The following is a 16,710-nucleotide window of genomic DNA, read 5'->3' on the forward strand; positions in this document are numbered from 1 at the left end:
GGTTTGGATCTAAAAAATAGTTTTCTCCACAATTAATTTTAGTGCTAAAAAGTGTTTTTCTTTTTAAATTAAATTTCACAGAATTTTCGACTGTGAAAACGTAAGAAAACGTAACTATTTTACATTTTGTCAGTTTTGTGGCTAATTCGTACAAACTCGTACAAGTTCAGTCGTACGAAAATGTATGGTTTTTAAAAGGAGGCGTGGCACCAAACCCCACCCCTAAACCCAACCGTCATTGGTGGATGAGCAAATTGTACTAAATTGTACAAATGAGATCCACTAAATCAAAAAGTTACAAATTGGTGTGAGATAGCATTGGTATTTCATGTTTTGCTCATCAACAAACCTACAATAAAAGTTTTCTGCTATTATTATTAAATTATTAGATTTTCTATGCACTCTTTTGCTGTTCAAAGTGTTAAAACTGAACTGAACACACTCTACACCGCAGTGGTCAGCGAGAATTGGGAATTGTAAATACGCTTATGTGATGTTTTACTGCGTTTTCCAGTGTGGACCAACAAAAAGTTTACAATCTTCTATTTTTCATCATTTCTCATTCTGGGAGCACTTTAAATGATCTATTTGTTTCCCTTTCTCAAGACGATGCTGTAAAAAACAAAAGAGAGAGAAAAATCCATTTATTTTTGTTCCTACCAGGAATGTATGATAAGCCATTAAATTCAGCAAATAATAGAGTGGACAGTGTAGAGAATGTATGTATACGTGTTTTACAGGAAGTGTGTGGCACAGGACCTGTTACGCATACGTTACGTGCACCCATCCACATGTAACATACTGTAGAGACTGTTTTCATCACAATACTTGTGCATGTATGGCCTGAAGCATTGTGGATCGATTGGGTTTGTTTTCTCTTGCTATTTCTGTAGTTACGTTGGGATGTTTTTTTTTATATATATATACATATATCAAAATATATATGTTAAAGGTACACTATGAAACTTTTGGCCAGGCGGTTAATAAATAAAACTGCATGCGGGTTGTGGAGGAATGAAATGAAATGATTTAGTTTTTTATAAAGATATCATCTACACCAATAAGTAATCCCATTGGTGAGTTATTGCAAATATTGATGTGTTTATGGTAAATTTTCCAGTTTACTAGATATCATGCTAGAGAGCTAAAGACATTCTTTATTTGGTGATTATTTGATTTTAATCATTGAAATTAAATGCAGCATAAGCACTGCAACACACCATATAGAAATAACGTCAGCTAAAGATATATAATGAACTGACAAACTTGTCACCGAGCTACAAAACTTGTTGAGCAAGTAAGAGGCATTTAGAATAAGAGTTAAACCCTTATAAATCCCTAAAAAGCCAAGTCAATGTTGATTCAGGTTTTATTACAGCCCAGCAGGCACAGAACATCAACATGACATCAGCTTGACATTGTACCTCAACATTGTGGGGACATTGCAATTTGTTTGTAAATGAAAATCAGGTTGAAATCAGAACCCAATGTTGGACCGACATCAATGTCCAACCTAAAATCAACCAAATATCAACATCTAATGATGTTACACTTTGACTTTGTGTGGACGTTACCACTATGACGTCTATCAGATGTTGGATTGTGGTTGTCACACACCTGACGAATAAATGTCAGTTTTTGATGTCAATATGACTTTGGTTTAAATTGTTGGCTCATTAGATTTTGGCCACTTTCCAAAACAACCTAAAATCAACCAAATATCAACATCTAATGATGTTACAGCTTGACATGTTGTGGACGTTACCACTCTTATCAGACGTTGGATTTTGGTTGCCTTACCTGATGAATAAATGTCAGCCTTTGATGACAATATGACTGGTTTAAGATGTTACAGTAGCACGACGTTATTATGGTCACTTTCCAAAACAACCTAAAATCAACCAAATATCAACGTCTAATGATGTTACAGCTTGACGTTGTGTGGACGTTACCACTATGACGTCAGTCAGACGATGGATTTTGGTTGCCATACCCGACGAATAAACAACACAACCTGAAATCAACCAAATATCAACGTCTAATGATGTTACAGCTTGACGTTGTGTGGACGTTACCACTATGACGTCAGTCAGACGATGGATTTTGGTTGCCATACCTGACGAATAAACAACACAACCTGAAATCAACCAAATTTCAACGTCTAATGATGTTACAGCTTGACCTTGTGTGGACGTTACCACTATGATGTCTATCAGATGTTGGATTTTGTTTGCCATACCTGACGAATAAACAACACAAACTGAAATCAAGCAACTATCAACAACTAATGATGTTACAGCTTGACATTTTGTGGACGTTACCACGCTTATCAGACGTTGGATTTTGGGTGCCTTACCTGATGAATAAATGTCAGCATTTGATGTCAATATAATGTTGGTTTAAGATGTTATCGCAATGTTATTATGGTCACTTTCTAACACAACCTAAAATCAACCAAATATCAACATCTAATGATGTTACAGCTTGCCGTTGTGTGGATGTTACCACTACGACGTCTATCAGATGTTGGATCTTAGTTGCCATAACTGACGAATAAATGTCAGTATTTGACCTCATTATGACGTTGGTTTAAGATGTTGGCTTAACGTTAGATTTTGGTTACTTTCCGAAACAACCTAAAAACAACCTAAAATCAACCAAATACCAACGTCTAATGATATTACAGCTTGACGTTGTGTGGAAGTTACCACCAGGTTACCACTATGACGTCTATTACATCATTGGATTTTTTAATTTTGATCACCCGACATCACGACCTAAATCTAACCCAACATTAACGTATTATGATGTTGTGTGCCTGCTGGAAAGCTTGTATAGTTTTGCTCATACACTCTGCTTTTAATTTGTGGTCCATGCTCTCCGACATCAAAACTGACATGATTATCCATCAAAAGGTGCACGTTTGCTCCTAGGTTTGAATATGCATACTCTAGCTTCTAATATGAGCCCTGTTGACACGAACATGTAACTTTTGAAAAGGGACTACCCCAGTCACCTTTATTTCTGAGAGTGTGGTTAATATTTCTCACTTGTTGAAACTTTATTAATTTACTTTTTATAAATATGGCATGTTTTGGTTTAATGATGTAGACTGAGAAAAGTAATTAGCTAACCTTACACTGTAAAAAAATGCTGGGTTCCATACAATTCCTTTATGTCAGGCATGTCCAAACGACGGCCCGCGGGCCATCTGCGGCCCGCAATCAGTTTATCTATCTATCTAGATACTTCAACTATCTATCTACACACAGTTGAAGTCTGAATTATTAGCCCCTCTTTGATTTATTTCTTCTTTTTTAAATATTTCCCAAATGATGTTTAACAGAGCAAGGACATTTTTACAGTATGTCTGATAATATTTTTTCTTTTGGAGAAAGACTTTTGTTTTATTTCGGCTAGAATAAAAAGCGGTTTAAATTTTTTTTATGAACCATTTTAAGGTCAAAATTATTAGCCCCTTAAGTCTTCAGAACAAACCATTGTTATAAAATAACTTGCCTAATTACCTTAACTTAACAAGTTAACTTGCTTAACCTAGTTAAGCCTTTAAATGTCACTTTAAGCTATATAGAAGTGTCTTAAAAATATAGATAAAATAAATCAGTTATTAGAAATGAGTTACTAAAACTAATATGTTTAGAAATGTGTGGAAAAAATCTTCTCTCCGTTAAACAGAAATTGGGGAAAAAATAAACGGGGGCTAATAATTTAGGGGGGACTAACAATTCTGACTTCAACTGTATATATATATATATATATATATATATATATATATATATGCATGTCTGTGTGATGTATGTAAAATTTGGCCCGCGACAACGTTTGTTTTTTTGCATCTGGCCCTCGGCCCAAAAAGTTTGGACACCCCTGCTTTATGTTGTCCCAACACAAATCTAAAGTAAAGCTAATTGTTTTTTTTTACAAACGTAAGTTGATTGAAGATAAAACAATTAAGTTATCCCCAAAAATCTCAAGAATTGTGTTGATTCAGCTCATTATAAATAAGTAGCTTGATCAAGCAGCAAATATACTTTTTTAAGTGAAATTAAAAATGAGTGTAAACATTATATTATAGTCATTATTTGCTTTTACTTAATAAAAGTGAGTAAACCTGCTCCCTTCAAATTATTAAGTTAATGAACTCATTCATTCATTCATTTTCTTGTCGGCTTAGTCCCTTTATTAATCCGGGGTCGCCACAGCGGAATGAACTGCCAACTTATCCAGCAAGTTTTTACGCAGCGGATGCCCTTCCAGCCCCAACCCATCTCTGGGAAACATCCACACACACATTCAAACACACACACACACACTACGGACAATTTAGCCTACCCAATTCACCTGTACCGCATGTCTTTGGACTGTGGGGGAAACCGAAGCACCCAGGGGAAACCTACGCAAAGGCAGGGAGAACATGCAAACTCCAACGCCAACTGAGCTGAGGTTCAAACCAGTGACCTTCTTGCTGTGAGGCGACAGCACTACCTACTGCGCCACTGCCTCGCCTAAGTTAATGAACTCTGCATAATTATAAGAAATAAGTTAACAGTTCCAATTTACAGCAGGTTTACTCCCTTTTTAGGTAAATTCAATTAGTTGCTTTGAAAGCAAGGTGTTTACTCAGTTTCTAAGACTGTAATCACTTTTAACAGTGTATGTGTGCAGTTTTTATCTATCCTGATGTTGTAATTAGCTCATGTTATTAGCTTATCTCAGTGTTTCAGGGCTAGAGACTAAAGTATGATTCTGAAAGCAGATTCGCAATGTTTTTGCTTTAATGTTTGTTATATTTCTGAAGCAACAGGTTGCATAGTGTACCTTTAACAAACCTCATTTATATTCATCTGCAGCACTGACGGCCAACCAGCATACCACGGCCAATATTAATATCTACTATTACAGCTTGTAATATACACGTTTTATTTCTCAATTTCGTTTTTTTAATTATCAACACACATCAGAGCATTTTCACATGGTTTAACTGTTATTATTTCTTTTGCATGTTTGCTCCCAACAGATTCTATTGTACATGATCTTTGTCATACGGTGGGTTGTGAAATGGTTTGTATTGAAATGCCTTAACTAAATATTAATAAAAGTTTTTACAAACTCAAGACTGAATTGGAAATTTATGAATAGCAGTTGGACTATACAATACCTGACAGAAGTCTTGTCGCCTATCTAAGTTTTGGGAATTACAATTAACTTGACTTCTGATCATTTGGTATCAGAAGTGGCTTACATGAAAGGCAAAGGCCTCTAGATTTCACTTATTTTACTAAAATAAAATATGATCATGCCTTGATTATTAATTGTTTAATTAGGACAGTAAGGTCTGATAAGTCTTGTCACTTATCAGAAATAATGTCCAGTATAGAATATAAAGTCCTGCTGCAGTGGAGACAGAATGAATATTGTGTCTGACTCCATCATGAGCTTGGAGGACTGCATCCATACATCTCTGACTCAAATCACTGATTAATAAAGTCATCTGGAATGGCAAAGAAAGCATCTTGCAGGACTCCCAGAGCTCATTAAGATTCTTTGGATACATCTTCAATGCGTCCTCCTTCATCTTACCACAGACATGCTCAATAATGTTCATGTCAGGTGACTAGGCTGGCCAATCCTGAAGCACCTTGACCTTCTTTGCTTTCAGGAATTTTGATGTGGAGGCTGAAGTATGGTTTGTATCATTTTGGGAGCCCTCTTCTTTGGTTTGTAGCGTAATGGGCAGCACAATGTCTTGATGCCCCAATACAGGGTTATTTTCAACCAATATTTGGTAAAATATAAATAAAACCAACTGCCATTTTTTTATTACATTTATAGGACCAAATATAACCCAACATTTGAATTTATGGTTCATACTTTACTAAATTTGGGTTAAAATAACTCAGAATTGTATCTGTTGATATGTTTCCTCCTTTGGCTTAGTATCTATTTCAGAGCTCCCCACAGTGGAATGAACCACCAACTATTCCAGCATATGTGTAATGCAGCTGATTCCCTTCCAGCTGCAACACTCATTCATACACTATGGCCACTTTAGTTTATTTAATTCACCCATAACACATGTCTTTAGACTTGTGGGAGAAACCGGAGCACCCGGAGGAAACCCACGCCAACACGGTGAGAACATGCAAACTCCACACAGAAACGCCAACTGACTCAACCAAGGCTCGAACCAGTGACCTTCTTGCTATGAGGAGACAGTGCTAACCACTGAGCCACAGAATGTTGATATGTTTCCAACATTATGAAACAATTGTGAATCCTTCAGCACGTCTTCACAGATAACGAACAGTGCAAGATCAATTACAGCTCCTGGAGATGACAAGAGATGCGTTCAGAAACGCTGATGAGCATTAGATTATTTTTGAGGAAATGAGCGAGTAATCAAGGTTTTCAAGGCACTTTCCGTTCGGTGAGTTTAATTTAAAAAATGGCATTGACTGAATAGAAAATGTGGAGAAGAATATGGGAGAGAATATAATGAAAAAAATATGAATCAACATTATTGAGAAAGGTGGCACGGTGGCTCAGTGGCTAGCACTGTCACCTCACAGCAAGAAGGTCGCTGGTTCGAACCTCAACAGTGTGGAGTTTGCACGTTCTCCCCGTGTTGAGTTTCCTACAAAAGCTCCGGTTTCCCCCACAGTCCAAACACATGCGCTATAGGGGAATTGGATGAACTAAATTTGCTGTAGTGTATGTATGTGAATCAATGTGCATGGGTCTTTTCCAGTATTAGGTTGCAGTTGGATAAGCATCCAGTGTGTAAAACATAATATGGATAAGTTGGCGGTTCATTACACTGTGGTGACCCCTGATGAAAAAAGCGACTAAGTCGAAGGAAAATAAAATGAATTATTAAAAATAACCTTAACGTGATGCTTTTCTTAGCTTTTTTTTTTAAGCGTTTTCTTAAAGTGCCCCTATTATGGATAATAAAAAACATGTTATGGTTTTAGGGGTCTCCAAAAATAGGCTTATATGCATACAAGGTGAAAAAAAACACTTTCATTGTTCTATAATATGCATTTAACTTAAGCTAATTGTCATCAAAAGGTAAATCATTCATTTTCTTTTTGGCTTAGTCACTTTATTAATCTGGGGTCACCACAGCGGAATGAACCGCCAACCTATGCAGCATATGTTTTACGCAGCGGATGCCCTTCCAGCTGCAACTCTGAGAGACACTGGGAAACATCCATTCACTCCCACCGCATGTCTTTGGACTGGTGGGGGAAACCGGAGCACCCTGAGGAAACCCACACCAACACAGGGACAACATGCAAACTCCACACAGAAACCCGAACTGACCCAGCCAAGGCTCGAACTAGCAATCATCTTGCTGTGAGGCGATTGGGCTACCCACTGCACCACCGTGGTGCCCCAAAAGGCATATCGAAAGCTTAGTTTCCAGCTTTTATATGAAGTTGTGTGTGTGTAAGAGAGAGTGTAAGAGAGACCTTTGCGCACTTGACATGTTTGAGAAAATCTAAATAAGCTCCTCATCTCTCAGAACATAGTAAGAGTCTTTATACACACACTGTAAAATCTGTTGTTTTACTCTATGAAACTCCATATAAAAGCCAGACCCTTTTTTTGCACAGGCCTATCTAAAGGGTTAATGGTGCCAACTGATGTTCAAAAGTACAAATTAGGAGTTTGACCTCTTCCCAACAGGGAAAACCACCAACAATCAAGAACGCGTGATTATTTGGTGTCATGGCTTTGCAATCAAAAAATGTGGTTAGAATGGAAGTCAATGGGGCAAAAACAGCCCTGAACATAATGAAAGAGTAGTCAGTTTGAACAAGGGTTAATAGTGATTAGATATACCAGGGATGTCCGAACTCGGTCCTGGAGGGCCGGTGTCCTGCATATTGTAGTTCTGACCCCAATTTAACATACCTAAACCAGGTAATCAAGCTCTTTCTAGGTATGCTAGAAAGCTCCAGGCAGGTGTGTTAAAGCAAGTCGGAGCTAAACTATGCAAGAGTTTGGACACCCCTGAGATATACAGTGCAGGTATAAGCTGGAAAAGAAGAAGAAGAACGTTATTTTCACCGTGTTTTATCACTCACACGACATGATTGTTTATTCTTAATCTGAATGAGGAATTAAGCATCTTAGATCAAAAGGTGCATCTTGAAGATACAGTAAGTGCCACTGGCTGAAGATAAAGGTCAGTCCTGCACGCAAACACAGACACTGCATCAACAAGACACACACCCAATGAGATTTAATGAGAGTTTTAGGCTCTGTGCCATCTGTGGGACTCAAGCAGCTGTCAGAATCTCAAATCTGATGTGAGACTTGGACCTGTCAGCCTCTTCTACATGACTAGGAACTTATTCTCATAAGGCTCCAAGTAAACTGGTGAATCTTGACCATGACATCAGTGCTGGACGCTCACCTTAAAGTCTGCATGAAAAGACAATTTGTAATATTTATTTTATTTTGGTAACACTTTAGATTTGATGGAGAATGATGAATGGAGAAAAATACCGAAGCAGCTGAGAAACAAACATCAACTGTAAGTTAATGGCGCCCCCTGCTGGCCATTTGACTTTACAGCAGACTTTACAGTGTTCTTTTATTATGAGCTACGCTTTATTAACAAGAGCAACCATGTCAAGTTTCTTTCTAAAGCAAAAGTAGGCCTATTTTACATGCTTTTACAACAAGGATTAAACAAGAGAAGAAAGAAAAGAAAAAATAAATGTGTACCAGTCCGTTGAGGTAAAGAAGGAGCTGAGCTGAAAAGCAAAGCTCACGATTTACCGGTCAATCTACGTTCCTACTCTCACCTATGGTCAAGAGCTTTTTGGGCCGAAATGAGTTTCCTTCGAAGGGTGGCAGGGCGCACTCTTGTGGATAGGGTGAGGAGCTCTGACACCCGGGAGGAGCTCGAAGTAGAGTCGCTGTTCCTCCACATCGAGAAAAGTCAGCTGAGGTGGCTCGGGCATCTGTTTCGGATCCCTCCTGGATGCCTACCTAGAGAGGTGTTCCAAGCATGTCGGGGAAGACCCAGGACACGCTGGAGGGACTATGTCTCTCGGCTGGCCTTGGAACGCCTTGGGATACCCCCGGAGGAGCTGGATGAAGTGTCTGGGGAGGGGGAAGTCTGGGGTTCTCTCCAACGACTGCTGCCCCTGCGACCCGGCCCCAGAAAAGCGGCAGAAAATGAATGAATGAATGAATGAATAAATGAATGAATGAATGAATGAATGAAATCACTAAGGAAGAGTGGAGCAGTAAGTAGTGCTGTCTCCTCACAGCAAGAAGGTCGCTGTTTCAAACCTAGGCTGGATCAGTTGGCATTTCTGTGTGGAGTTTGCATGTGCTCCCATTGTTGATGTGGGTTTCCTCCGGGTGCTCCGGTTTCCCCTACAGTCCAAAGACATGCGGTACAAATTAATTGGGTATGCTAAATTGTCCGTAGTTTATGTTTGTGAGAGTGTGTCTTGTGTATCTTATGTTTTTACCTTATGCCATTTAGGTTTTCTCCCTGGCCTGCTGAAAAATCCAGCTCAAACCAGCCTAGCATGCTTGGATGGTTTTAGCTGGTCAACCAGCATGGTTTTAGAGGGGTTTTGGCCATTTCCAGCCTGGTTTTAGCTGGACAGGCTGGGAGATGACCAGCTAAAACCAGCTTGACCAGCCTAGCCAGGCTGGGAGCCCAGCCAAAACCAGCTATGTCCTGCTTAAACCAGAATGGTCAAGCTGGTTTTAGATGGTTTTAGCTGGTCACTTCCAGCCTGACCAGCTAAGATCAGGCTGGAAATGGCTGGAAACCAGCCTGGAAGTGGCCACAACCCCTCTAAAACCAGCCTGGTCGACCAGCTAAAACCAGCCAACCATCCTAGGCTGGTTTAAGCTGGAATTTTCAGCAGTGTGGGGTAACAAAGAGATATTACCTGAATATGAGCAACTTTTACATAGTGAGACAATACTTAGGGAAATAGCAGCAAAGACCATTACAAACTCTTTATGGGATACAGGAAAATTTTAATGTGATAAACATTCTTAAGTGGGAATTCAGTACCTGTACCACCAAAAAAAAATTCTAACCAATTTTTTGAGAACAAACTTTTACGTTTTTACAAAATATTACAGTTGTTCCAAATCTAGCATTGATGAGGGGAGAAGTTGTGTTTGTATATTAATTTCCAAGCTGACGGACATAATATAGCCGTGGCTCCTTTAAGTGCGCAAGATCTAAGTTAGCGTCACTTCCGGCTTGATGAGCGCGCCTTCCACCATCCGAGCTACATGTTTTGTCGCGGTGAATCATAAGGACGGAGTTTTAGGTTAATTATGAGAGTTATTAAACCATTATCTGGCAGCCAGTAGATAAGGCATAGTGTTTAATGTGACGGGTTTTGGAGATTTGTGATCGTTGATATGGTCTGGTATGTATGATTTGCTTTTTATATTTTAGCATAACGTAGTAATATGATATCTTGTGGCATACATTATACATTCATTTATATATCTTATTATTACACACTTTAAATATTGCACACACACAAGTTCATATTTACATTTGGCAAGTTTTAGATATTGACTGTGTGAAGTTTAAACAGCCGTCTTGTGTAGAATATTGTATATAACGTCATGAGTATATTCGTGTTTATATATGTTACGTGTAACGTTAATTTGTGTTTTTCATATATTTAATATCATAGTATTGCAATATGTTTACAAGGATACACAAATGTGTATAATTACGTAGGCATTTACCATGTAAACTCTCAAGAAAAGGTATTTTGCTGCTTGTTCAAACTAATTTAAAATGAGTTGAATCAACAACTTTTTTCAGTTATTTTTTGTGGGTAACTGAATTGTTTTATGTTCAATCCACTTAAATTTGTAAACACAATTGAGTTAACCTAATTGATTTGAGTTGGGTGAACGTAAAGGTTTATGATTCGATTTCAAGTGTCAGAAGTTAGTTGTAAAGGCCAAGATATTATCATATTTAAAATAATCTCTCTCATTTGTGATATTTCCTCTTTAACTCTTGTGATTTGCATATTTTTGTGTGCATCATTAGAGCCAAATATTGAAAGTTTAAAGCAAGTGTTGTGTTATTTATTTTCGAAGGGATGTTTGTATTGCCTGACAATATGCAATATGACCAAAAGTGATCAAGATAAAAATAAGATGTATATAAATATAAAACAATAATAGTTAATATTGATAATTATTTCAAGGTATCTAAATTTTTTCATTTCTTTAATTTAATTTAATTTAATTTAATTTATAAAATTTTCTTTAGGTTAAGTAGCCAGGGGGGGTTTGGGTGGTTTGAAAGACCCACCCCTCACAGACAAAGGTCAAGAATTTGTCCCATATATGAGCTCATTTGTCCTATTTTGACTGCCAGCCCATCATAAATAGTGAAAATAATACATCGAAAACCCATCAAATAATTTTCTTTTCAGCTTAGTCCCTTTATTAATCTGGGGTCGCCACAGTGGAATGAACCGCCAACTTAGCATATGTTTCTTGCAGCGGATGTCCTTCCAGCTGCAATCCATCACTGGGAAACACCCATACACACTCATTATATGGACAATTTTAGCTTACCAGATTTCCCAATTGACACCAATGAATTTTCAAACTTACTGTTTTTTTTTTTTTTGTTTGTTTTTGTTTTTTCAAGAGAGGCTAGAAAAATTGTTTAGCTCTACATTATTGTTATTATTATTATTATTTATTAATATTATTCAAATGGGCAAATTCTGACTGGGGAAAGATGAATGTGCTGACCAGTGTGTTATTTATAATTTGCCTAATAAATAACAACAGGCTTGTTTTTAATTTAAAACAATTATTTTTCAAATGATATATATTGTAATAAATTTGTATTTTAAAAATGTGTAGTTTTTCATTTTTTTTTGTTCTAAATCTTAAATATATATATATATATATATATATATATATATATATATATATATATATATATATATATATATATATATATATATAAATATTATATTTTTGGTACTTCAAAAAGTGTGGTTAGGGTGTCTCTCCGACAAGCTCATTCAGCTAAAAATTGTGTTTAACTGTAAAAAGGTCCACTTTTTGAGAAAAAAAAAAAGAACCACCCCTTTCATCAAGCTGGCCGAATAAAACCTGGGTTTTATTTCTGGGTGAAATAAACTATACGATTAGTTGTTAATTTAAGCTTTTTTACTGTCAAAACATGATAAACATGTCAGCTAGATTAATATTTTAGTTTGGAAAATGTATTGTTTATTTATTATTTAATGGATTGATTATTTTAAACTATTTTTAATCTATTTGTTTGCTGCTTTTATACTAATGCATCTTGATTTTAACTATTGCTTCTTTTTAAATGGGTGTAATTATTAAGCAGGTTGCAATTATATTAAAGGTAAAATGACTTAAAAATGAGATGAAACTCTCACTGAAATATAATAAATGTCCACTTGATCAATTAAATTTTTACAAGATCTCCAGTTTTCAGAGACTTTTCTAAAGTAAAGAAGAGGGATATTGATTTAGAGACCGAAAATCAGTATCATAAAATAAAAATTATATATATTTTTTTGATTATTCAGTGCGAATTACAACTTGTTTTTAGGCCAATTTCTCTGTAAAACAAAACCTGCTCAATGATTATGCACAAGCCATTTTTAAAGTTCTATCTTCATTCAAAATTTATCATCATGTGTTCAAAAACACATCATTTTTCATACAATGTTAATAGTAGTTATTATGAATTTCCTGCAATTAAGCGATCAGAAACAATTGACTTGCAGTTATTATTAATTTATTAATCAAATTAAATAATTAAAATATCTAGTTAAGTGAATTGTATTTTTTTAGATGATTAGATAAAGTATAATGAAAAATAAATCAAAATAAACTACGTATGTACTGTCATTCTGTACAAAATGTAAAAATAGTTGAAAGTACACTGACTGAGTTTCAAGAGCACGTCTGTAAATCATTTAGAAACCAGTCCAGCTATTATCAATATCATTTCCCCATGTGCGATTTCTATTCTGATATTTATTTCTCTTTTTCAGATTGGGACCCAGTTATTCTCTCAGATAGAAGTGCTGCATGGACTTGTACATGATGAACTGTGAGTTATTGGCCACATGCAGTGCGCTGGGTTATCTGGAGGGAGACGTTTACCACAAAGAACCAGACTGCCTTGGTAATGCTTAATCCAATAGGTCAAACCTACTGCACTGCAGAAATGTGCATGATCCTGTGTATTTTGAATATGATAATTGTATCTTGTAAGGTTATTTTATAGCAAAGTTTAAGGTATGTGACTGAGTGAGCATGTCAAAGCAATCTAAAGCATTCGGACACAAGAAATTATAATGTTTATAACTTAAAGAAAGATTAATTGTATTTATGTACAGTTGAAGTCAGAATTATTAGCCCCCTGTATTATTAGCCCCCTGTATATTCCTGTTTAACAGAAAAATTATTTTTTAACACATTTCTAAGCATAATAGTTTTAATCACTGATTTCTTTTATCTTTGTCATGATGACAGCACATAATAAGGATACTGGATCTTTTTCAAGACACTAGTATTCAGCTTAAAGGGACATTTAAAGGCTTAACTAGGTTAATTAGGCAAGTTAGGGTAATTAGGCAAGTCATTGTATGTGGTTTGTTTTATAGACCACAGTTTCTCGACTGGTGGGTCTCGGGATCATTTTCAGTGGGTCGCAGATTGTATGTCAAAAAACCAACGAAAGTTTAATTTAAACTTATTTTGACTTTTATTTTGAAATGCGTGCATGACAACCCTACCGTTTGACTTGTGAAATTTCATTTAATTATAGCAACAAATATGTCGAAGCGCAAGTACGACCCTGAATATGTAAAGTATGGATTTACATATATTGACGACAAAAAATACTTTAAACCTCAGTGTGTCATAAGTAGCGAGGTGCTCTCACAAGAGAGCTCGAAACCTTCTAAATTAACACGACATTTAGAAACCAGACATGTTTTATTAACAGTTCAGTTTAGTTCATGGTAACTGAACCTTTCCTAACCACTGTTTACAGTATTTGTCGTTTTTACTTTGTAATATTACTATAATTTGATACATTTTGTTAAATGACAAGTCTTGGTGATGTTCTTATGATTTATCTGTCACTACTTGTGTATGCTAACAAATAAATACAAATTAATTATAATTCCTAAAATTGTATTCATTCATTCATTTTCTTGTCGGCTTAGTCCTTTTATTAATCCGATGTCGCAACAGCGGATTGAACCGCCAACTTATCCAGCACATTTGTACGCAGCTGATGCCCCTCCAGCCTCAGCCCATCTCAGGGAAACATTCACACACTTATACACTACGGACAATTTAGCCTACCCAATTCACCTGTACTGCATGTCTTTGGACTGTGGGGGAAACCGGAGCACCCGGAGAAAATCCACATGAACACAGGGACATTAAAATGTATTGTAGTTCCTAAAAATTTGGGTTGCGGCTTGATCACCATGTAACAATTTGCGTCTCATGGCCAAACCAGTTGAGAACCCTTGCTATAGACAATCAAAAAACAAATATAGCTTAAGGGGGCTAATAATACTGAACGTAAATTGGTTTAAAAAAATTTAAAACTGCTTTTATTCTAGTCAAAATAATTCAAATAAGACTTTCTCCAGGAGAAAAAAGATTATCAGACTCACTGTGAAAATTTCCTTGCTCTATTTATCATCATTTGGGAAATAATTGAAAAAAAAAAAATGTACAGAACAGCGAATAATTTTCACTTCAACTGTGATTATAGTGCACACCTAATTGTCTACCAAATCATGAAAACTAAACTGAAATAAACAGCACATTTTTAAATGCTATCAAAATAAAAGCGCAAAACTGTTGGTGTCTTGTGACCCTCATAGTTGTGTTATTTTGGTTTCTAGAGAGCGTGAAGGATTTGATTCGTTACCTGAGACATGAGGATGACGCGAGGGACATCCGGCAGCAGCTGGGAGCTGGACAGATCCTCCAGAATGACCTTTTACCCATCATCACCCAGCACACGCAGGACAAACCACTCTTCGATGCCTGCATCAGGTGTTTGAGCTCGTTACTTTAGTAATTTTTTCATTAATTATTGTATTGACAGCATTTTCACTCACAAATTATTTAAAGTCTGTATGAACCGGAAGCTGCAACCTTTTTTTATTCGTATTGTGATGCAGCTCATAGAGAAATGGGATATTTAATGGGACAACAGTGGGCGTGGCTTGTTTTTCCTACTGCGAGCTGATTGGATGCAGTAAAGTAGGCATTTTATTCAGAAAGGTCGAGTAAGGGGTTTGGGGAGAGTTATTACAACCTAACAGACTCCTCCTGCTTACCATGACAAAACTGACAGCTGGAGGGGCGTGGTTAAAAATGTTAGCCACGCCCAATACCTCAGACAGACCTAGGCTGTTTCTCAATATGCGTTCTTCAGCGGTCTTGCGTCCTCGTGTTCTCGTGCAACGTCATCATCAGCTGCCTAAGTTCAGTTCCAATAATCAAGACCGCAATTACGGAGGACGCGTGAAACTTCCCGGATGTGATCTTGATATCGAGGACGCACTGATGCAGACTTGAGCACCGAACTCGCTCTGGAAGTCCCAGAAGTCATTGCGACTGGAGGTGGGAAGCGCTGCATTTTATTTAGATTTATTATTAAAGTTCAGAGATATCACTTATTTACCTCAGGAGTTTCCCTAAATGAAACAGTGAAAGTAAACATTAACATGAACATCTTAATAAAGGAATAAACACATTAAGAGTGTTTGTTTGCTGAAATTCGTATTAAAATTTGTTTTATTTATATTGTGCAACATATATTTATAATGTTTTTATGCAAAGTATATATTTTGAAGAGGGGGGAAACAATAAATCGTTGTATTAGTGCTGTAATGTTTAAATAATTTCCATTTAAAACACGTGAAGGTCACGTGACCATCAGGAAGAACGCAGCATCCCATTTCTCAATGGACGCGTTCTCTGTCCTCGCGGTCTCCTGAGTTCGTTCTTCTGAGGACACCTGGCAAGACCGCTCTCCACAAGAACGCAAGTCCGTTCTCTGCGTTCTTGGAATTGAGAAACAGCCCAAGTCTGACAATTTACTTGAAACAAACAGGAAGAGCATTTTCAGATTTCAATTTTAGATTACAAGGGCAATTTTTATTTTATTAATGATTAATTCAAAACATCATGAAAGTTGAGATTGATGACGGTTTCAAATCATTGGCAGGCTAATGGTGAACCTGACCCAGCCAGCGCTGCTCTGCTTTGGAAAAATTCCAGATGATCCGGCCTTCCGACATCACTTCCTGCAAGTGACATCATACCTTCAGGCCTATAAGGAGGTAGAATTCACATTTTTAACGGGCTCATGACATACAGTTGAAGTCAGAATTATTCGCCCCCTTTTGATTTTAATTTTCTTTTTTAAATGTTTCCCAAATGATTTTTAACAGAGCAATGAAATTTTCACAGTATGTCTGATAATATTTTTTCTTCTGGAGAAAGTCTTATTTGTGTTATTTCGGCTAGAATAAAAGCAGTTATTAATTTTTAAAAAAACATTTTTGGGACAAAATTATTAGCCCCTTTAAGCTATTTTTTTTTTCGATAGTGTACAGAACAAACCAT

At 36.6% G+C, this 16,710-nt stretch overlaps 1 protein-coding gene across 2 annotated transcripts in view; it reads left to right on the forward strand.

Annotated features, from left to right (window-relative positions):
- Positions 1-10,264: 10,264 nt before the first annotated feature.
- Positions 10,265-16,710, forward strand: part of timeless (timeless circadian clock) — a 39,749-nt gene continuing 33,303 nt past the window's right edge. Inside the window, 4 exon segments of one of the 2 annotated variants that reach the window (NM_001278600.1) lie at positions 10,265-10,445; positions 13,098-13,231; positions 14,976-15,129; positions 16,310-16,424. In NM_001278600.1, coding sequence (NP_001265529.1) covers positions 13,135-13,231; positions 14,976-15,129; positions 16,310-16,424 — 366 coding nt within the window. In that variant the 5' untranslated portion in view covers positions 10,265-10,445; positions 13,098-13,134. 2 annotated transcript variants of the gene reach the window in all.

Source organism: Danio rerio, chromosome 11 (genome assembly GCF_049306965.1).
Source record: "Danio rerio strain Tuebingen ecotype United States chromosome 11, GRCz12tu, whole genome shotgun sequence".
Classification (NCBI taxonomy): Eukaryota; Metazoa; Chordata; class Actinopteri; order Cypriniformes; family Danionidae; genus Danio; species Danio rerio.